The 23,592-nt window shown below is 34.4% G+C and overlaps 3 protein-coding genes across 6 annotated transcripts in view; 1 reads left to right on the top strand and 2 right to left on the bottom strand.

The window, feature by feature from the left end:
• LOC123309762 (ATP-binding cassette sub-family C member 10) overlaps positions 1–3,050 on the bottom strand; it is a 41,593-nt gene extending 38,543 nt beyond the window's left edge. The window contains exons 1-3 of the mRNA XM_044893011.1: positions 2,875–3,050; positions 2,029–2,701; positions 1,265–1,550 (exon numbers count right to left, since the gene is read on the bottom strand). Of these exons, the coding sequence (XP_044748946.1) occupies positions 1,265–1,550; positions 2,029–2,688 (946 nt within the window). The 5' untranslated portion in view covers positions 2,689–2,701; positions 2,875–3,050. The remainder of the gene's footprint in view (positions 1–1,264; positions 1,551–2,028; positions 2,702–2,874) is intronic.
• The window catches only part of LOC123309766 (coiled-coil domain-containing protein 97), a 41,479-nt gene extending 36,644 nt beyond the window's left edge, over positions 1–4,835 (top strand). Inside the window, exons 1-2 of one of the 2 annotated variants that reach the window (XM_044893018.1) lie at positions 2,703–2,850; positions 3,457–4,835. In XM_044893018.1, the coding sequence (XP_044748953.1) occupies positions 3,464–4,540 (1,077 nt within the window). In that variant the 5' untranslated portion in view covers positions 2,703–2,850; positions 3,457–3,463 and the 3' untranslated portion in view covers positions 4,541–4,835. Of the gene's footprint in view, positions 1–2,702; positions 2,851–3,456 lie in introns of those variants that run through there. The other variant, XM_044893019.1, reaches the window with a different exon arrangement.
• Positions 4,836–8,064: 3,229 nt separating this feature from the next.
• Positions 8,065–21,915, bottom strand: LOC123309764. Of its 3 annotated transcripts, none has more exons than XM_044893015.1 (3): positions 21,653–21,915; positions 11,131–11,231; positions 8,065–10,079 (listed from the first exon to the last, which is right to left on the bottom strand). In XM_044893015.1, the coding sequence occupies exon 3, from the start codon at positions 10,039–10,041 to the stop codon at positions 8,224–8,226; it is 1,818 nt and encodes a 605-aa protein (XP_044748950.1). In that variant the 5' UTR covers positions 10,042–10,079; positions 11,131–11,231; positions 21,653–21,915; the 3' UTR covers positions 8,065–8,223. The 3 variants fall into 3 exon arrangements, with proteins under 3 accessions (XP_044748950.1, XP_044748949.1, XP_044748951.1); XM_044893014.1 differs by having other exon boundaries at positions 11,135–11,231; XM_044893016.1 differs by lacking the exons at positions 11,131–11,231; positions 21,653–21,915 and adding an exon at positions 10,436–10,559.
• Positions 21,916–23,592: the final 1,677 nt, after the last annotated feature.

The raw sequence follows: 23,592 nt of genomic DNA, 5'->3' as shown, positions 1-23,592 counted from the left end.
CCCAAACGTTAATGTTTTATAAAAGCATCCCCCAAACACCTTCCGCATGGAAATTATCAGATGAAAAAGCTTCGAATCGAAATCCACGTATACACCTATATTCCCAAACTCCTGGATGTTACGTCATTTCTAGCATTTCTGCGAGTTACAATGGCGATGATTATGAGACTACGGAATACTTGTATGTTTTCCGATACATGAAAACAAAAGGTTTAATTTGCGCACCTTGTTGTGTCGTCCTCGCAGTTGTTACTTCTTGTAATCTCGACATTATTGTACTTTCGTCGCGTTGTATCCGGCAATGCGGGGAATGTGGAAAAATTTAAAAGGCGAGCATCCAAAGCGGATTGTTCCTCACGCAGATCAACATTTGAGTGTGTCGAAGGTGAGGTATTCCTATTGTACTCAAGAATCGATTGCGCAAAAACCAAAATTTGTCTCCAGAAGACGGTATTTTGTCTGAAATAATTGCCCATCCCTAATTCAAATTTCCTCAGCATATACAGGGAGAGTATACAACTCGTTCAAATATTTACAGCAGGTTTATGGGGTCAAAAGAAACACTCTTTTCCTATACCATTTTTTCCGATTTGGCCCTGATAAAAAGATATAGTCATTTAAAGTTTTCATAAGGAGCTGTACCACCCCTGGAGAAACAAAAGTAGTTTCAAAATAACTAGCTAAACCTGTGGCACTACACATATCTGTGGATCTTTTAAACAGAGGTTTATTCAGCCAAAGTACCCCATATTTCAAATTTCACATATTTTTTTTTTAATTTTTTAACATCAAATTACTCGAAAATGGCACATTATACGAGAGAATGTGAAGAATACTTTTATTTTACAAAATATTCATTTCATTTGATAAAACCGTTCGTAAGTTATAGTTTATCAACAGCCTATACCTTTCAAACCGAGTCGATTCGAAAGAAATGGTGAAGGAGAGAAGTGTCTCTTTTGACCCCAAGAATCTACTGTTGAAATATTTGTGATCAAAATCCATACGTTTTCTTGAGCATTATGATTCTTAATTGTGGTTAATGAACAATTATTTACTGATTTTCTATAAAACATTAATTAATTAACCACTTGTGATTGAAGGCCATTATTATTCACCGGATTATCAAATTTCATGGTGAGAATCACCAGACAGAGGGCTCTGAACATAGAGATATTGCTATGCATGTATAGCAATATTGCGATTCTTTGACAGATGCATTTGCTAAGCCTATGGGAAATCTGTTGTCAAAATATACTCTTACCTCCATCCGCATCATTTGTGGGATATGTTTCTTTTCTGGGAGAAACGTGTTTTTCCATTTCATCGCTGATATGACCAACGTGCATATCACCAGGGAGATCGAACAAATCCTCTGAATCCTGGAGCATTTCGTTATCCCCCTTTTCCATTAGAGGATTCGCCCAAGAAAAAAGGAGCTTCGATAACCAGCTTGAGTTTTCCATCGCTACACCCAGGTAGCTGTAATCGCCATTTTCATTTATCAAGCTCACATAGGAATGGCTCAGAAGAGGGGAATTCTCGTCGGGCTAGAACAATACATTCATTAATATTTATTTATTCATATTTATTGGGGATTTTAGTCGAACTGTTTTTTCCTAGTAGCAGATTTTGTCAATGATAACTCGACGTACCAAGTTTTAATTGGAATTTTGTACACAGTTCAACCATGATGACAATGGCATATGTCAGTATATCTATATATACAGGATATTTCATAAAAAAACTGTTTGGGATGAAGCTGAAGTGAATCAAGCATAACAGAGAAGATGCTATTTCATTAGCCAACCCAGGGGTGATGAATCAGATCGACTATGGTCACTCATAAATTATTGTAACATAGTAGTTGCCCTCAATTTTGAATTTAGCCCAAATCCCTTTAGTATGGCGCAGCACAGAGTAAGTCAAAGACAACTGCGATGCTGCAATCATTTATAAACTAGGTACCTCTTCAATGTAATGCCCGATTTTTTCGTGGATTATTCTGAACGGTATTTTTCCACTTACCTGAGCTGATATGGGCCTGTCTTCATATGTCAGAGAAACGGTATCGCCCTTACCAGGAAACAAGCTGAGTGCGTACATCACTTGTAGTAAAAAATGTATAACGCTGAATGTGTATGACAAGAAAACACTGAAATCAGGCTTCTCCGCGTGGTCATATATCAAAAAGTGACTCCTCAAAGAAATCAAAGTCATAACGAAAATACTTGTCCAAATTACCCGGATCAAAACCGGACCCCTAGGACTCTTGCCGAAGAATTTTCTAAGCGACAAACAGAAGAAAAAATGAGTGATCCATGCTATACCTTGAACGGCGCAAAGGAAGTACGAAATTTTCAAAATTCTATTTTCGCTCTTATACAAATCGATGTATATCTGAAGAACCGGTAACGAAGCCATTATAAGAACCATAAAGCAACGAAAATTGATGGCTAATATTTGAACCGCACCACGGATCACAGGTTTTCCATTTTTTCCGAAATAATAGGCAGACGTGAAAGCTAAGATTGAGAGAATAGGTATCTGAAGACAAAGCTGTTGGAAACAGAGTCCTAGATCACGGGAAGTTGGTGACCAAATATTTAAACCTCCCGCGCCACATAGAGAGTCCCAATCCCAGCGCCACGGCGGTGAATGCGTGAAGCTTCCGTTCGTTGTTGACATCTCGAGTAGTTAGCTGCAAAAAGTGTACAGTAAATAACTTATTCTTCAAGTTAAACAGAGTTATGTGCAGGTGAAATTCTTACCAGTTAATATACAAGAATTCAAACCAAGAATCAGCGAAATTGAGGGACCGTACAAAACTGTATTCAATAAAGAACAAAGGTTTGTTTACAAATATATTCTAACCTTTTCAAATGCATTCCTGGATCACTAGTATACTCTGCAATGGTTCTATTAACTCTTAGATACAAAGCACATTGGTTAATGTACACTACAAACTTTCAAATTGTTTATCTTATCATTACTGTTGACTTCTTATTGTTAGGTTAATTCGTTCACATCTGACGTTTCCCAAACCAACAAAGCTCATTTTGATATGAACTGTAGGTTCCTATGGCAGTGAACTCATTAACTTACGAGATTTCCGTAAGATGTCTCACAGTTCAGAGATTGCCTCTTATGAGTGGAAGCACTAGGAGACCCCCATATCCAAAATCCCAGTTCAAAGATTTTATGAGAAATAAATTTGCATTTCGTAATGATATAAAAGAGTATTCTCTATATCAATCTTTGCTATATCCCACCTGCAGTTTACAGCCTTTTTGAACAATACAAATGAACAAGTATCATAATATATCTCGTTCATTGAAATTTCTTTCGTTGATGGATTTAATTTACAAATCAACTAGTAAACTAGTAGATTTTTTTTAAAATATTGAAAAATAATGAATTGTGTGAAATTACATCTAAATTATTTTCATTTTATAGAATCAAAATGACGATGGACTCCGAACCAAACCCAGAAGTTGTGGAACCCCCCACTGACTTCCACCAGAACACTGAACTCGAAAAGAATCTTGTAGTGATTCTGAATCACCTCACAGGCATTGAGCAGATTAGTTTCAAGAGCCAACAAAAAGGAGAAGCAGATTTAACAAGGGAGGAGAAATTCAAAATAGGAGTTGACTTATTTTCTAAGAACAAATTACAATTTCTTCTGAGATTTGGGGATCATCTTCACCCAGAGCATCTAGAATACTTCAATAAATTCACAACAGGAAATGATGAAGATGCTGATGATATGCGTGTGGTTCTCAACGGATTGTCAGAAAGAGCAATCTCCAATAAGAAATTGTACAATATTAAAAATAGAAGATTTGAAGCATTGCAACAGATGATTGTAGAGGACAAGTATTTCTCTGAAATTGAGATGATGAAAAGAAATCCTTTACTGTATGACCAACTGATCGGACAGTATTTAACACAGGAAGAAATTAAGGAGAGAGATAAATATCGAACGGAAGACCAAACAAGTTTCGTTAAAATCTTGATGGAGGGGATTGAAAGGAGTGACGCTGAGAAACAGAGGATAGACCAAGAAGAATATGAAGATAATGCAATGGAAGAAAGTGACTCTGATTCTGACCTTGATGAAATGAAAGACGATGAAAGATCCAGAAGTCCACCTCCGTCAAGGTCTCTATGGGGTGAATTCCACAATGAAGGAAAAGCTCCAAAGCCCAAGTCGAAAAATATTTATATCACAGCGCCAGAAAAGAAGCTACTGAGAGAAGAATTCATCACGACAATGTATGAAAGTTTCTTGGATGGAGCAGACAAGGATTTTGACTATGAAAGTGTTGACAGCAATTCGAAATATGACTGCATTGAAACTTTAGAACAAGATGAAGAAGAAAAATATTTTGATTCCGAGGAACCGGCTACAATTCCAATACAGTTAAGTGATGCAGAATCTGAAGATGAATTGGATATATTCATGAGTGCTCTCAATGATAATCCAACTGTGCGACAGTTGTCCACAGATATCGGTAAAATTAGTACTAGTCACTGATCAGCAGCTAAAGCAAGAGAAATGAAAGAAGTGTAGTAGCAAATGAGATAAATTTCAATGCTTGAATTAAAACAACTAAACTTTTGAGAAAAATCTATCAATGTGTGATAAGAGTATTGATATATTTTCAGTATAACATTTGTTTTCGCTATTCATAAAAACTCACTTGTAGAACAAGGATGTAGATAAGAAGGAATTTCTTATTGCTTAATTTTCTCAAACTGTATAAATTGTAAATATGCAATCATATGGAAATACATTCAATTTTATGTTTTAATATAATGAAGAAATCAAATAGTGTTTTTTTCAACCTGAAATATATACTATACATGCAGGGCCGGATTTAACTCGGAAGCGGCAAAATTTTGGAAAGTTTTTTCAACTTCAGGAAAATGCAGGAGATGTTGTTTATTTGTTCCATCCAGTTATTGTATTATCCCATAGTTTTTAGTTTCACTGCATTTTGCATTACCTTTTTTGAATTTTATAGAAAAACTGGTTATTTTCTCTTAAATAAGGATTGCTCATTCGATAACAATACTTTCTAAATTTTGAAAATACAAAAAATGAATCATTATTTATTGGAATAAAAAAAAAAAATATTTTCTCCTAAACAGTGTCCGATATTCGAAAGTTTGTTATGAAAATATAGGTTTTCGAACACACTGAATCTATTGCGAGAAATTTCGGTTGCGCTGATATTGATGAAATCTTGAGATTTATAACAAGGAGATAGTTCCTCTTTCGGAATATTCATAACATTCTGATCTACGATGATTTTCCTGTAGGATACGCGACTCGAAAATTATGAGGTCAGTTAAAAATTCGTCAAAACCGAACAGTTGCACTGAGGTTGATGAAATTTTGGCATTTATATCTAAAATAGTTGCTCTTTTAGAACTTGAGTGTAATATTTATTCTAATTTCGAAAAATTGTTTTATTTCCCTCTTCAAAATAAGACTAACTTTCAAAGTAGTTTTCTTTCAAACATAAGTCCACACAATCACGCATCTTCGCAAAAATTGCTTGGGAAAACAAATAGTAAGGAATGAAAGCCTATAAGTAGATTGAAATATCTCTCGCTGTATATGGTATCCGATATGACAGAGAAGATTTTGTAGTTGATAAATAGTGTCGTAAAAGGAAATGTATACTTGTCATCTACAATTTTAAACCATATTTCATGCCGGACTTCGTTTCCAAGAAACAGTGATTGACGTTGAACTTTTCTTTTTGATGTTTTTAGGGCTAGACACAACTCGGAAATTGAGTTAATTGATAGGAGAAAGTATTGCATTGATATCTTTCGAGAAAAAGCAACGAATTCGTTCGGGGTTCTCGACTCCAGAATGTCGAGCTAATTAAGGATGAATTTTCTCGATTTGTTGCCGGGTAAAAACTATGCACCGTTTCCGCAATCCATTTCTGTATTATATGAAAGGAATAATTTCTTCATATATAATAATTAAAGATGTCAGGGAGTATTTTGAGCCAACAAGCACCCATTTTATTCTATTTCTGTCTTAACTTGGTTTCAATAAGTCAATCAATGTCTGCATTGCCATTACATCTGGACAAGGGCATGGTTCTTCATCGGCGATTTGTACTGTAAAAAAACGGCATTAGTGATGGCAACTTCAATTCTTCTTTCAGGTCTTGAAAGTTGTATTTCTGCTTCGAAAATTATTGCCGAGGCACCAAGTACCGGCAGTCGTTGGTTACTTTTTATCTTTTTTTATTTCTTCTGGGTTATTAGATACGGTTGGACCCTTCTGAAGCATCCGGATCTAATACTAGTAGAAACAATTTCAAATAACATCCAATGAGGTATACAGGGTGAGCCCTCGACTCGTACAAATATTTCAACAGTAGATTCTTGAGGTTAAAAGGAACACTTTTTTTCTTTGCCATTTTTTCCGAATCGGCTCGGTTTAAAAGATACAGGCTGTTGAATCACCATAAAAAATTATTTTTAGTTCCATCTCATATCTTCTAATGAAATAAATTTCGGAATATAGTTTTTCATTAGTATGGTGAATCATCTTCGAACACAAGATATTTCCCACTTCTTCCAGTTTTCTCATTATGATGATCATTCTCTACACGTACCATAAAAATACCAAAAATTCGAAGAACCTAACCTAACTCTCGAAAATAAATTGGACACTATCTAATGAATATTCGAACGTTTTGTAAAATAAAAGTGTCCTTCATATTTTCTCGTATAATGCGCCGTAATTTGATGTTCAAAAAATAAAAAGGATCTGTGAAATTTGAAACATTGGGTACTTTGGCTGAATACAACTCTGTTTAAAAGATCCATAGATGTGTAATGCCACAGATTTAGCTAGTTCTTCTGAAGGTAATTTTGTGGCACAGGGCCCAGCTCATTATGAAAACTTAAAATCGCTTTATCTTTTTATCAGCGCCGAATCGGAAAAAATGATATAGGAAAGAAGTGTTTCTTTTGACATCAAGAATCTACTGTTGAAATATTTGTACGAGTCAATGACCCACCCTATATATTATTGAACATAACAACCTTCAGACTAAGGCGGACATTGCGGACAATAATAATCGAAATTACTTCAGATATTCACAAAATATCCATTGATATGAAAATCAACAAATCCATCACTCGGAGCATATCTACAGAAAATCGAGTAAGTATAGAAGTATAGATGCCGAGCATGGTTTTGGTCTTATTTGACGTCGTCCAGAGCAACATAACTCATCTCGTCGATGAAAGTTCCATTTCGGGTGTGAGTTGTGTTGATACTGAGTGATGACAGTTAGCTAGTTCGAGTTAGATCGTAACATTTATTGTTGATTTTCATATCAATGGATGTTATGTATCTGAGTTATTTTCGATTATTATTTTACTACTCATTTGCTGGAAGCCAATCTTCCACTTATAGCAGTTTGAACCATTTGTTTTATGGATATCAATTTGCCTTACTGCCTGTATGTAGTATGTAAAATTTTGTTTTCTAGCAAATGGCACGTTTCGTATAGAAACAGGTCAATTTAGTGCCTATAAAAGGAAAGATTTTACAAAATGACGGAGAAAATTGAGCCATTCAAGAATTATATAGCAGTAGGTAGGTTGAAAATCCTCAAACTTAACCTGCGAGCGCAAAATCCACGATCAGATGTATCATCTTGTATTTCTCGATTGGTTTATTCAGTACCCTATGTCCATCCTTTCGATTTATGGAAAGCTCACTTCGGACAAGTTTTTCTCATGCGGTGAATCGAAGACAAGTCTAGAAATCCCATATGAATTAAATGCGAGTCTACCAGAGAATTGTTATTGATTTTATCTTGATATATTCTCTTTCACATTCTTTCACAACTTTTTGTGTCATAATTAATTTTGCCAGTGCAACTTGGGTAGCGCATATTGTTAGGACTGCTTTAATTCAGTTTAGTTCAGCAAATGAGAATAATGAATTGGATCACGAAAGGAATGTTGATTGTTTCAATGTTAGCTATAATATGGGCAGGACCAATCATTAATACATTTCCATCGAAATTGTTTTTATTGAGAAAAATCACTCCATACAACAATAAATAAATTTAAATATAAGACTTAAAACCTAATTTTAAATCACAATCATTTTTGAATTTAGCCTCTTTAGCAACGTTTAAATCGTTAATTGAATTAAAACATTCAGTCGTATCAAAGTTTTCTATTTCCATTGAAATTCTTCAGTTTTCTTGCAGCCTCCACTATGCCTTTGTGATATTTCTCCTCGGAAACAGATCCTGAAGATACCTCGAATCCAGATTGCAATTCCGTTTCTTGCGTATCTGCTCTGTCTACGTCAGTTTCGCCATCTTGAAAATCGGACGTTTTTATGGCACCAAGTCCTGTCTCAACAACATGTTTCAGGGTCTGAAGGGTTTCAGATCTGCCATGTCGAAACTTTTTGTCCTCCTCCATTTTTGGAGGGTAATGATGTAGGTGTTCCACCTCATAATTTTTCTTTCCTTCCCTTCCATCCGATATCTCGTTTGTTTCTTGGATTGCTATGCCGTGGATGGCTTTGCTAGCTCCATAAGTTTTCACTTTGGAATGGCCTTGAATTATCAGATACAAAGGCCCACTCATAGGCTCTAAAGGTTGCTTATAGTGTTTGAAAAGTGGGTCTGTTGTTAAGGCTGTAGAGGTTGTGGTGATGAATTCGGTTGTTGTTTCAACGTTCATTCTATCAGACGACTGAGACTTAAATTCAGTGGTTTTAGTAGGTATAACTTCGTTTGAATCTTCATGTTTTTCTCTCTTTGGTATTATCATTGGAGAACTAGGTTTGGTGAAAATTGGACTCATTGTTATTGGAGGAGGTTGCATCGTCTGCATATCTTGAATGGTTTGCAACGTCAGTGGAGTATAGGTTAATATGTCAGGTTGCATCGGATGTTCGATATGCGAAAAGACTTTCATGTTATCCATATCTGGCGCACTTATCGGTTGAGCTATTATTGATGAAGCAACATCATCAGAAGCATGAACCTGAGCTTCAGTTTTTCCAATTTTCACGTAAGTATTAGAGATATCAAGGTTATCGTCCGACACTTCACCCTTATGCATTATTTCTACGTTGCTTCCGAAGGAAGGGGCAGCTATGAAATTGATGTTATGGTCACTTCCAGCCTCCAACAGAGGATTATGAGAATAATTCAAACTTGGTAAACTGAAATCTACCTGGATGAAGGATTCAGGACTTGGTTTCTCAGCGAATACGATGTCCTTGTAGTCATTATTTATCTGATTCCTATTTGAATGTTGGGAATTTGACGGTGGTGTTGTTTTCCAAGTGGATTTATACCTGGTGATTTCAGTAACTGGCTTGTTCCATTCTTCTGGACTGCTGTAACTACTCGAGGAGTAAATGAGGTTTGAAGGCTGTATTGTGATATCCGAGGACGTCGACTGGTGGTCTTTCAGATGGGGAGGGGATGTGAATGCAGCTGATGTTGAAGGACCATTTGATGAATCTGAAGGTCGAGGAGAAGATGAAAAAACAACGTCAGAAAATGTGGTGAGAGGAAGGGGTTGAGAAGTACTGGGTTTGTTGAATGATAAAGGCGGTGGTACTAGGATAGTATACGGGATTCTCTGCTCATTTCCTTTGGAGTATGCGTTCCTTTCTGAAAATTGCTTCCTGTTGAACGTGTGGTAGAAATCAGTGTTGAATTGTGGCCTCGACATTCTTTGGTGATTGTTCAACTTTGGACCATCGACGAATTTCATGAAAGAATCGTACACGTCTTTTCTCGAATCTGCCGAGTAGCTACCTGTACTGGGTTTCTTGGAGGAAACGCCAAGGAGTAGAATTTCGGTCTTGTGGTTTTCGGAAGGCGCAGCATCTGGTTTTCTGGAAGAGGGGTCTATCCAGTAGTGGACGCGATCGAGAACTGGAGGAACGTAGTCATACGTTGGATCGTTCTTCAGCGGATCTCCTCTTCCTAAAGGTTTCCATTGGTCGTAGTCCATACGGGGGGCGAACACATCTCGACTAGTTTTGTTTTTTTCTGAAACAATGAGAATTATACGAATGAGTCTTCAGAAATGAAAATACGTTTAATTGTGTCACTTATGAGTTTTGGTTAGTGACATGTACTCATACTAAGTATCACTAGATGTAAGAAGTTTGAATGGGATTGTAGTAGTAGGTATAGTCACCTCGAAAATTCAACATTTTTTGGAACTGGAGTTCAATCCATTGTCTAGAAATAATTGTGAGGTTTACTGGACTATTTCCATTATTTTGGCAACGTTTCGTCAAGCATTCGGCAGTTGGTTTCTAATCGAAGAAATGCTTTATACATTTCAACTCAATTTGGAAAATATGGGACTAGACTTTCGATACTTGAAGTAAATATTTTACCTAAGTATTCCAGCGATAATCATTATTATTACCCGATTTGTCTTGTGATTTTTTATTAATAAATGGGAATTTTCACCATCATTCTCTAAATTTTGACTTTCCACGTCTTCACGTCATATATTTGGTTGAAATTTCTCTTGAGCATGTTCAGTCACTCCCAGAAATTATTCCAAAATTTTCTGGACCTGACAAAACTCTGCATCAATCTGATACGTGCTAATAATAAAACTACTACTCATTTAATAGGTCAGTATGTCATACTCTCTTCAAACTCTTTAAATAATGATTGTATTGTTTGCCTATTTGTTCAAATGTTTAACAATGTGTAATTATTGACGCTATCAGATCTACAAGTAATACCCACAAATTGTCTTGGATTATTGGAAAATACTAATCGGATCCAATATTACCTCTAGGTGTTATTAAATTTCACTAAAGCTCGGAGATAACAATGGCTAGCATTAGTGCTCCTCTAATTGATAGATGTAAGAAGAGATTGAGTAAATAACCCGTTTGATATAGCTGGTTGTGGCAATTTAATTCTTCCAAATTAAGCATATTTGAGATCACAATATTTCTTTACTCGTTCATCAGCTTGGTGCCGTCGAAGCTTGAAGTGTATTTTCAGTCCATATTTCGAAGTTATAGCTAGATTTATAAGTAACTATGTAGTAATCAATTAATTGTTTCGAAACTTACCTCTGCCAGTTACTTCGTCATCTTCACAAAAGACATCAAGAAATGAAGCGGACAATAATATCCATAAAATCCATTGTTGAATGTGCCTCCTCATGATCTGAAAAGAAAAAAACCGACTTTATTTCCTAATCCCCATAATATGAGAGCTTCAAAAGAGGTAAATTTTTCATTGAAAATAATGACTGATCGGGAAGGCCAGTTTCTGCGTCAGTCCCCGAAAATATCGATGCAGTTCATGACATGATTTTATCAGATCGTCGAATTGGGCTAAAACGGATATCTGAAGCACTGAATATTTCATACGAACGCGTTCATCATATAGTTCACGTCAATTTGGACATGAGAAAAATTGCTGCAAAATGGATCCCCAAATGAATGTTCACCAAAAGCGTGCAAGGGTAGAAGCATCGCGATACGATCCAGAAACAAAGCAAAAGACGCGGAAAGAGCTATCTATCCAAAGGTGTTTTGTTTTTGAAGGACAACGCCCCTGCACACAAATCTCATGTTGCCATGCAAAAAATTCGTGATTTAGGGTTTGAATTACTAGAACACCCCCTTTATACACCAGATTTGGCTCCTTCCGACTATCATCTATTTCCTCAGCTGAAAAAAAGTTTAAAAGGTCGTTCTTCCAACGAGGAAGTGCTTTTTAAAGGTCTAGAGACGTTGTATAATATGTTCGCTGTAATTAATGTATCCAATTAAGAGGAGAATATGTTGACATTGAAATTTTGTTTGGTTCTATAGTAGGCTAAGAATTTTTCAATTTATCCTCGTAATATAGTGAAGAAAGCACAATTATTCATGAAACATAGGGCCTGTTCCGATATTGCTGGTTTTACTGGCCCGCAATCGAATAACAATAGAACTCGAACGACTGGGCCAATAAGCATCCTCTCTGAAATACTGGCAGTACTGTTCAGGAATATCGGAACAGACGGATATTCTGTTTGAAAATTCCGACATCTTCAAGCTAGCAAATCCATTTTCTTTTTATCTCTGAAACTCCAGGGTGTGAGTCATCATGATTGTTCTCAAAACGAATTTGATCCCGTTGACGAATAACCATAAAACTAGAAATCAACCAGAACATCGTCGTTTCAACACCTGCAAGAAATCCCTGCTGAAAAAGAAAACCTCTATTGTCAATTAACATCGGCACACAAACACGAGTTTTGTTGAAAGTCAACACCGACAAAGTTCTCAAATGCTAAGGTTTTCCTTTAATTACTTGAACAAACATTAAACGGCCACATTGAAAAGTATTGACCCTATTTCGAATTGTTCGTTCTTGCCTCTAAGCACGAATTCCGTTTAGTTTTAAAACAGTTCTCACAGGTGGGCTGATATATGGCTAAAATAGGAGTCACATCTTGAGCAAGACTCCATAAAGTAACCAGATATACAGATGTACAGGTGGCATGGAGAAAATTATCAACACTGGAGTTGGGGAGTCGCCAAAATTATCAATAGAAAATAATAGAAATAATTCTTATCATTTGTTCCGCACAATGAAGTACTTATTTCTAGACTTGATCTCATCATTAGATCTTGTACATCTTGTATGGAGATTTATTGCAGTAGATACTCCCTTATCGAAAATATATTATCATCTTCACCATCATTTGTGAATATTGAATATTACCACTAGCGAGTACTCTTCGATGTCACAAGCACAATCTGTAAACTTTTTCTCGATATAAGTACTCGAAGCTCTTGTTATTTAAAAAATACTTATGGGAGCTCGATGCTTCAGAAGACAAAATTGTCTCGGGTTCTTTTTAGAGCTCTAAGACAATAAAGGTTTTTTGGAAAGATCAAAACTGAGTACTCAATTAATATGAAGGTGGAATTTCTGTTGTGTTGTCAAGATTATTTATTTCAGAGAGTTATAACAAAATGTTCTATTTTGCATTTTCAATCATGTGGAAATTTATCGAAGACTAACAATTCTTCATTCTGAAAAAAACAACAGAACACCAAGAGTTTTCTCAAAACTTCCAAGCCTTGTTTTAACCTTTTAGACAGAATGATGGCAATCCAATATGTAGGAATAAATTTTGTCATAGCTGCATAGCACTTCTTTCATTAAAATTTAAGGTCCTTATTTGGTGTAGCACTTTATAAATCACGTTTTATGAGTTCTGAGGATCTGAATGAAATCATTTGTGTCATTTACTGGAACTTTCCTTGTTTCAAACGTAGAACCTCAAATTTCCCAAATGGTATGATGCAAATTTAATGCTATTCTTAAATATTCCATAGATCTATTTTGCTAAACGCTATAGTTATGTGTTCTGCATACATCAAGACCAGATCTTCAGCATAGTTTTACGTCCAATTGAACAATAGCTTAACGTAATATCCATATTCATCTCAAAAGAATAGCGTGTAGAAATGTGTCCCTGGTTTTTGGTAGGTTTCGATTCATAATTTGGAATGAATAAAAATTGTTATATGGAACAGCGTTGTTCGAGGTGCATTTAAGCTGACTTTACTTAACATTTCTTCAGCGAACCCCGTAGTTATCTGTGAGGAAGTTCTCAATGACAAGGCTCTTGAGATATTTACTACGAACGTAAATAATATTGCGTGTTGTAGTAGTATGTATCTAGGACGACTTAAAACGACGGTAATGCAGTTAATAAATTAAGTTATTCAAATACGTTCTCTGATATCGGCTCGTCTTTGTGAAGATGATAGGTACGAGTCCAAATAAGAATTCCTCATGAGAATTGGTTTGAACTATTTGAGGATAACTTGAATTGAATTAAATGTTAATCTAATCAGTGGAAAGTTTCTGTAATTGAGGGAGCAAACAAATCATTGTACCCATATTGTTTAAAAAGCAAAACGCATTCCTTAGGAGTATGACTATATTATTAGGAATATTTTTCTCTGTGTAGAATTGTTATTGCTCATGATTCTATCAATCAATTATCATGTTTATCGGTCATAAAATATCATCGAGACACATAGGTACAAAATTTGGGTTGATCATCATTATTTGTCTAATTGGAAATATATGATAATAATCAACAAAAACAACGATTTTGAAACAAAGAGGTGGAAGTAAAAAGTCTTCGTATGAATTTATTCTGCAAGCCTCATGATTCAGTCTCGTTCTTTTCTCAATAATGTTAGGAATAACTAATGGGAACAATTTCAATCAATTCAGAAATGAATTTCACATGAACAACTGGTAAGACTTTGTGATTCAATATTCAATGGGTAAGAAAATTAAAACAAACATCTTTCTTCACCATTAAAAAAAAATTGTTGCCAATATCTGAAACGTTTTGGAAGAATAGTGTATTTTATGACTTCCTATCATGTATTATTTCATTCGGAATCCATTTGAGTCGACATGGAAATAACTTCAGTGCTGAATTCACATCCTACAGCTGCACAATTCTTTTTTGAAAAATTACTGGGACTGGGAAAGAGTGAAAGGTTTAAAAGTACGCATATTTGGGTGGTCCAAGGAATTTCAGATGCATGACTGCTAGAGGCTCTTTAAACTGCTCAGACCGAGTGAAGGAATAATTATATGGCATATATTTGTCTTAATTTCAATTGAAATGTACTTTATGTAAAATATTCAGCTTTTGATCTATAAAAGGTTCTACATTCCACCAAAAATGATCTACATTATTTTCGGAGATTTTTTTTTAGTGGGGCATTTTTCAATTTCCAATTCTCGGTTATACGATCAGACTCCTAAGCGGAGTGGCAACCCATATATTAATGATTGGGAATGTAATATTGAATATGTAGATGGCATTAAATAGCTCAACACATACTTGAAAGAAGGCTGTAAACGTTTTTTATATATAGGTAATCTTCCCCTGATAAACATAAGAGAAGGCAAAAGCAAACCAAAAAACTTTTAGAAAACTACCGTATCAAAAAGGCATGTTTTCGATATCAATAACAGCTAAAGTGTTATAAATTTAAAAAAATACACAAGAAAGTGAAATACGAAATACATAAGTTTAAACATTACCCAAATCATTTCGAACAAAAAAAGTCTATCCATTTCAGGCTCGATAAGTTAGGGTCGCCATTTTTGCCTTGATTGTATTTCAAATAAGTCATCTTTTCGCTCTTAATAAGAATATCGATTTTCGCTTGATACGCCAAAACGATTAACTATAATAAAAAAAATGGCTCAACAAGAAACTGGGTATAGAAAGATGAAAAATGAGTCGCAAGACGAGCGTAGAGAAGAATTTCAAAGCGAGAACATTGAGTAGCGAAAAACATTGTGCAAAACCAATCCCATCAACGTCTATAAACCAAAACTGGTATCACGCTTGTTTCAAAAGTGGATCACATTCTCTTCTCATTTCTTTATTATTTCTTCCGATTAGCAAACCAGCTTTATACATATGTCTATTATTAGCGATCGAACAATAGACGTATCAATATGATTTTTTTCTGATGCACCAAAACATATAGCCAAATGAGAGGAGAAAATTCATCAGGCAGTCCAGACTGAAACACCTACTGCTGGTTATACGAACTAATACTCAACATATCTCGATTGTTCATTGACACTGAACGAGGTCCATATCTTTAGAGAGTTAATTTGAGTTACACAATATTTCGCTAGCGTCAAGCTGTCTGCGAGAAGAAAATATCACACGGTCTAGCGGTTCTGTAAATGTAGTTTGCTAATATTAATGCTTTATCGATCGTTAAATTTTTATATTAACATATATTAGACTGAATCAACTCAAATTTGTCATAGAGTGGTGGAAATGGCATTAAGGAATTTTTAGGAAGAAAATTTCTCTTCTTGCGTGCTTGTTCTCAAGAAAATAAGAGTGATCATTCTGTTCAACTATCGGTAATTTTCGAATTTTGATAATTCCGAGTTTAATGGAAATCAATTCGGATATAGGTTCAGTACCTTAAAATAAGACGAAAAGTTCCTATGGAAGTGATTTTCTATAGCCCGAACCTATATTCACATTTATTCCCCTGGGATACCATGTATAATATGCCACTATATCCATCCGGAAAATTTGGATATTAATCGTTTCAGGGTTATTTCCAATCCAGGATAAAAGAGTAGTTCGTAAATAGATTACACTGAAGGTGTTCTTCTACTAGATATCTGTATACTTTCTTTCAACTTCCTACTCCTCAAACCATGAAAAACTGATATAAACAATAGGATATAGGTAAAGCATTCAGCAATACAACAAGATCGCCAGTTACTGACTGCTGAAACAACATAAATTTCATAAGCAAACCCTCATGAGTAATTAAATTTCACTTTTATGGACGAACTCTTATTATGTTGCATATTTCTGAACTTTCAATGTGGAAAATAGTAGGATGGGACTTGTGGAGAAAATAATCTCGTGGATTTCATCTGTTCCCATACCAATTATGGTCTACGAGAAAGGTCATGGTTAAAGAATGACGATGCTGTCGTCAATAGGTGGTTTCTTGAAAAATGTGTTGGGTTTGCATTACACATTACGTTTAGATCCTTTTTAGTTCGTGAGGAAAACAGATTTACAGTTAATCTTTACTTGTAAGTTAGTTAATATGCAACTTTTTTTGAAGGCGGGAAATTCTAATGAAATTAATTATCTGATGATGATCCTACTCAAACCATTCGAATCATAATGAAAACAAGTACGAAAAAACTCATTTGAAGTGAACATTTTGATGAATATGAATATGAATGGGATTTTGTACATAATTAAATTTTGTAGTCAACTTATAAATACATTTCATTAAAAGTAAAATAAAACACGAATATAGAACAAACAAGTATCGATGTAGAAAATGTTATGTAAAATACAAATTTTTTTTTTATTGGGCATATAATATGAACTGAAAGTTTTCTCTTATGTTTTGTATCGCTCGAGTCTCTACAGTGTTCAGAGTTCCCATGCCTGTGTGAATTCATCTTTGACATTCAATTTCTTAGCTCCTAGTCGGCGATTAGAACATGATACGAAAAATGATATGTCTTTATGATGAAAGGTTAGTAGGTTACTGAGATACGGAACTAATTCATTGTATTCGAGCAGATGAGATTGAGTTAAGTATTCTCAATGTTTGAAAGAAATTACACAATATCTATTCGTTTTGTATTATTGAAATGAATCAATGGAAAACAGTACCTAAATTACTTATAACGTGTATGAAAATTTGAAGTGATTCACCAGAATATCTTGAAAATAAGAATATCAAGAGAAGACTGTACAGGGTGGGCAAAATTCGTTGTCCACTGAGAGGATCTCGAGAACTACGAGAGCTAGAAGAAAACGGATCACACATTGTCCTATCTTTTCTAGATTTTGAATTGTGAACAAAAATTCAGAAATTGCCATTTTCACTAATGCTCAATTACTCGCTTGTTTCAACTCGTACTCGAAAATCATTAGGATATTCCAGAGGCAATTTTTTATGAGTAATTCGAAAATGCTTCTGTTAAATATTTCGATTCAGCCATTTTCAAGATTCCAATTTTTCAAATGTGAACTATAGCTGACAGTTCTTCTATCTGGCTGAAAATTCTGAATTCCTAATATTTAGTTTATTTAGTTAGATATCTATGATTTTTGTTGGATGTATTAAGTATATATTTTTTGTAAGCTCTGAACATCCTGTATATCTCAGGAAGAAAGAAGGTAGGGTGAAACTATATATTCAATATTTCCTGAAATAATCTTTGAATTGTCACCCTTTGAAGCAGGATCCAATTATGAATCATAAGCCTTGTGGTAAGTGACATTTTGAACTTATATTATTCATTTTTCTTATGGCTCTAATGGAAGTAATCTATAGTTGAACTTTAAATTTATGGAAATCGTTGAAACTTACACTAAACATTTTCAGATAATTTTGTTTTATTTTCAATTCAAATCTCGAGCAACACTTTATTTGTTCAGATAGAAAAGACATTTGAAATAATGTGTTCCATATCCAAAGTTTTTGAAACAACTTGAGAGGCAACTCCTCGTAAAAGCTCGTTATCGTTCGAGAAATACAGGGTGTTTCCAAATTAGACGTGAACCTTGGAGGAGGCGTTAGTATCACTCATTTGCTGTCGTTTGAGCCATATTTAGATAACCAATAATCAATAGTTTCCGCGATATTTGAGTTCTTGTGTTTTTCAAAAAATTTCTCACCCTACTTCTATTTTCGTCAATTTTTACTATGTTGACCAAGTTTGATTACGATTTTGGATTATTTTCACCAGAAAAAAATATGATACGTGTGAAAAAAACTATCCTGTATTAGATGTTGAAAAAGAATTAGTAAGATTTAAAATTTCGTGTATAAAGAGAAGAAAAATCAATTTCTAATATCAATTTGCCCGCAACTTTCGAATTCCACAATTCATGTATAAAAATCTTATTTGCCAAATTCCTTCTTCATTCCCCAAAAAAAAATTTCGTTAGAATGCAGTCACTAGTTTCGTTTCAGCAGATTTTTTATAAACAACCTTTTGAATGTCCAAAATGAAAAATAGTGAATGAGAAATCATGATAGTTTTGCTTTTTTCATACATATAATATCCTTTTCTGATGAAAATAATCCAAAATTATAATCAAACTTGGTCAACGTAGAAAAAATTGCCAAAAAATGAAGTAAGGTGAGAAATTTTTTGAAAAACACATGAACTCCGATATCTCGGAAACTGTTGATTTTTGGTTATCAATAAATATGGCTCAAACTACAGCAAATGAGTGATACTAACACCTCCTCTAAGGTTCTCGAAGGATCCAATGGGTTTGCATTGTATTGTAGATTACTCTTGCAGTATCGAATGGTTGAAATGTGGGTAGAATTGATAACTAGATTTTCTAATATTATTGCTTTATTTTACCCGCATTGGTATTGATTATGGCTGATGTTTCACTTTCTACTGAGCTAATTTCTTCATTCCTAATTCGAAAATGAAAGAATGGAAACTGAATCTACAAAAGTAAAAAAGATATTCCAGATGGAACCTCGAACCAACAGCTTTTGAACAAAATTATTGCAATGCACAACTGGAAATTTTGCTTTATACATAATTTTTGAATATTCACTTCGTGAATGACCAGTTTTTTGTGAATCATATTGAGGTGTGATACGAAGAAAGGGGGTCTGAAACGACAACAAATCAGGAATTAATGCCGAAAGAAATGGTTTGTACTTCGAACTTTTCCCCGCACTCAAGAGCTCGAGAAGCCCATTGTTCTCAAAGGTCACGAAAGATATCGAAGACCCTCTGCTAATGGGCTTCTCATCACGATGAAATGAATACATGGCGGAATATTCACTTATTTCTCGATTCATACTCGCACTCACCGTGAGAACGGCCAGGGCGTGGGCGTACCAGCCTTTTCGGAACCTCACAAATCTGTTGTATTCGATTGAGGCCATATATCCCATCAGGATTAATTGCACATCTTCTTAACAAGAGGCTGGTGTATTTTATTGGATAACAGTTTCATGAATTGGAGATCATGAATCAATGGGAACTATGGGAAGAGGAAACTTCTTTGGATCTGACTGCATGTAACAAAGATGCGAATTTAGGACGTTTCATTCCAATATAGCTCCAGCACACCATCCGAAATATTTATGGTCGATTGTCCAAAATGTGACATAATTTTGTGACAAGCTTGTGGAGCGATTTGAATGAAAGTCTCAAAATTGAATTAGTTGGACATAAATATACGAATAGTATCCCTCATAGAAATGTTTTCAAGGAATTTGGCAGGGATATTACATCAAGAGGGTAATATTTTTTTCGCAAAACATAAAACTCCTATAATAATCCTTGTATGACCGGATTCTGATAAAAGAGAAAACTATTTTTAGGGATACTAAGTGCAAAAATAAAAATAGAGAACTTCTTGTTTTCTTTCGAGGATCTATGACCAAATTTTGTTGCATTTATTTGGGTAATCTCTGTATATATTGAGAGTTTTCACTTGCAAACTTGCACTGCAATTTTTTCGCATCTGCTACTGCTTTCGAGGAGAGCAATTGAATTCTCTTCAAGTCGCCAGGAAAATGAAAATTTACAGAAAAATTTAATAGGCGCTTTCATATTATTTATTAGTTTCTTTAAATGGATCAGTTTCTCATATTGAAATTATGGATGAAAATCTATGAAAAATGGAAACTCAATGAAAAATATTGAATACTAGAGTAGTGCATGAAGTTCTGAGCCAATCAATTTCATCCCTTATTATTTCACGATTCGATAGTTGCAATGGAATATGTTTTGTCAGAAGCTGAATGCATTTATATGAAAATAATGATGGAAGGAAGATGAGGTAGAACCGAGGGTAGAACTGTCAATATTATGCAGAAAAACACTTTTGTTCGACGAATTGCTCTTTTTTCATGCATTGTTTGGTCAATAAGTATGGAATTGAATTCGATATATGTGGATACCATTTCAAATTACGTACCACCTAACACTTCCAAGAAATTCGTAATTGAGTACAAGCGGAAGTTGTGTTTTTGGTTTTATATTTGTAGAGTCCAATTTTTGGTTCAAATAAAGAGTTCGAAATATTATCAAGTGGCATTTAAATGAATATTTGAATAGGTTTTTTATATTTTAGAGGAATTTTTCCAGTATGAAAATAAATTACATATGACTGAAAATTTACCATTGATTTCAATATACATTCCGAATAAAAAATTGGTTAGTATAGAATGTTCAGCAATCTAAAAAATGTTGTACTTGATCTATTTTTCATGGACCGTTCTGTAGATATGCATAGGTTCGTATTTATAGCCAGTATAGTGTGATCATGTTTAGCGATGAATGTCTGGTCAACGATTGTGAGAAATATTATGAAATCGTGGTTCTTTTCTGCCAATCACTAATTATTGGCCCAAAATATCTTGTCTTTTTTTGTTGTTGCTTAGGTTACGATATGTATAAGTTTAGGTTCGAAATTGAAAATTATTTGATTTTCTCAAGAAAATAAATTTTTATATACATATTTTAGAATTAGTCAAATATTGAGTTGAATGAAAATATTAGGTGAATATTAACTGATATAGGGGAAATAATTGTTAGTAGAGTTACCCAATTTTAGATTGGCTTATTGGTAATTTTATTATTTTCCAGGTTTCCAGTAACTATGCTCATTAATTTTAATAGAGTCTTGGTTAATAATAACATTTTGCATTGAAATTATTGAAATAATTTGGGGAATATATTCACAAAAGCAATTCATAAAATTCAGCTATCGCTGAAATAAAGCAGGGAAAATCTTACGCACATATAAAATTCGCACACTTTTCTAACTTTCTCCAAAGAATTTCGTGAAAATGCAGTTTCAAAATTGAGCAAATATGTACCTACATTCAACCAATGCAATCGTGAAGAGAATGAATGATATATTTTTCTATCAATTGAACTGAAATGATAATTAACCTAGGAGTTATATTGAAACTAGCCTACGAACTCAATTATTTTTATTATGCATTAATGACGCAGTATCAAAAAATGTAAATCACAAATCAACTCACTTTTTGCACCGGTATTATCCTAATATTTCAGAATAGCTCACTGCTTGAGCCCGGACTATCCGAAACTGAAGTAATAGCACATTTTAAAAAATTGTACATATAAAAAGGATCAATCAGTACCGAACATCATAAAGAACCAAATTTCATGGGTCACCGGTCGTCTCACTTAATAACCGATTACTGTCAGTAAACAATCTATTATACTCGTATATGATATGTTCTTCAACAACGCTCTTTAAAGAAACTGACCACTGAAAAGCCGAAGAATCACCAATGTGTGATCCCCACTTCTTCTTTTCATTTATTTTCTCCAACAGAGCATGGCCTTCTCTACTGATTTCATTCATTCCTCGGCGAAGAAACGAACATTCTGTTTGGATGAGGTTACAAGTCATCTGATGCACATGGGTTAGATAATTTTTTTGGGGCACGGAGCTTTAGGAAGAAATTTTCCTTCGAATCCTTCTGGCAGAGACAACCTGTTTCTGCTTCTGGTTTCCTTTAGCTTCACTATTCATTTCTAGCCTGTAAGAAAATTACATTGAGAATGTAAATACCACACATCTTATACTCACCAGATGCCGAAATGTATGAGGAGTAAATCTTTAACTTATCTCACATCAACTCTAAATATACAATATAAGCTCTTCTATAGAAAACTGAGGAAAACCCCGAAAAAAATTAATATTGACAGAGCATTTTCTTCTGACTATGTTTCGCCTTCGAATTTCATTTTGTTTATAATTTTTGTGGAATTCACATCTTGCAGTTAATCTCGATGTAATATTTCTCTCTCTGTCAAAATAACAGACATGTAAATGCTGTGAATATTGAATAAATATATCTTGGCAGCTCTCAAACCGAATATTTCATCAATAATAGTTTCTCAAATCGCATTTTCATCTGAAATTGAACATCTCTGTGGGAAGGATGAAGGAATTGAAAATAGCGTAAATAAAAGAAAGCTAAAATACATCAAATACTCTAGTAGATATCTAATGAAATGAATAGAAGAATTGACAAGATACCCAGAGACATTCGAAAGTCTTTTGTGTCACTCGTCAAAGGTATCATCACTTTGCCATCTACAACTCGCACTCCAGTTCCAAGTATTCTGACAAACAGTATCAAGTTGATACTTTTTGGTTCTGATGAACTCCAGTATCTGAGGTGGCATCAAGGAGGGTACATCCTCATCTACGAGTTTCTTGAGCTTTTCTGGCTCAAAAGGATCTCACAAACTTAGTATACTCGATAAAACTCAATGAAGACGTTGCCTAGAGGAAGGCGAGACTACTATACTCCATTCACTTTTATTTTAGCAGTCGGTTGGCTATGGAAATTTGACACATTTCACTCTGTATAGTAAGAAAATGTGGGGTTATGACGCTTGTCAAAACATTTTTGGGTTTTAAATAAACGCTATGTTGCCCTTTCTACGTAAAAGTTTCTGTTATTACGTATTTTATCACAATGTCGAATCTCTTCGGAGAATATGTGACGAACATAATTGAAGTTTATACAAACTGATTGAAGGCATACCAAATCCAATTATGTGCATGGAAAATACAAGAGATCAGTATATAATATCATAATATGCAGTAGCTTGAGGAAAGTTAATGTTCGTTATCTTCTTCGACTTAAGTTTGAATACGTTACTTCAGTTGAAGATTTAAAAATATTAACCCGAAGATGAAATGCATTTGATGCAGTGGTTGGGAATGGGTATCTCCCGAAGGAATCAACAGATAATTACAAGAATGTTAAATTCTTCAACAAAAATCATCTTGCATCAATATAAGTAAAAGGAATTAAAGGAAGTTTCAAGTTAAGATGAACTTCACCTTTGAACAAAAATTTTACATGAATAAACAACAGTACAACTGACGCGTATTTGTGGCTGTTCATCTTCATACATTGACATAATATTAATAATTAGG

Source organism: Coccinella septempunctata, chromosome 3 (assembly GCF_907165205.1).
Source record: "Coccinella septempunctata chromosome 3, icCocSept1.1, whole genome shotgun sequence".
NCBI classification, from domain to species: domain Eukaryota; kingdom Metazoa; phylum Arthropoda; class Insecta; order Coleoptera; family Coccinellidae; genus Coccinella; species Coccinella septempunctata.
Note: the sequence above shows the minus strand (reverse complement) of the source record. Positions and strands in the feature narration are given on the sequence as shown.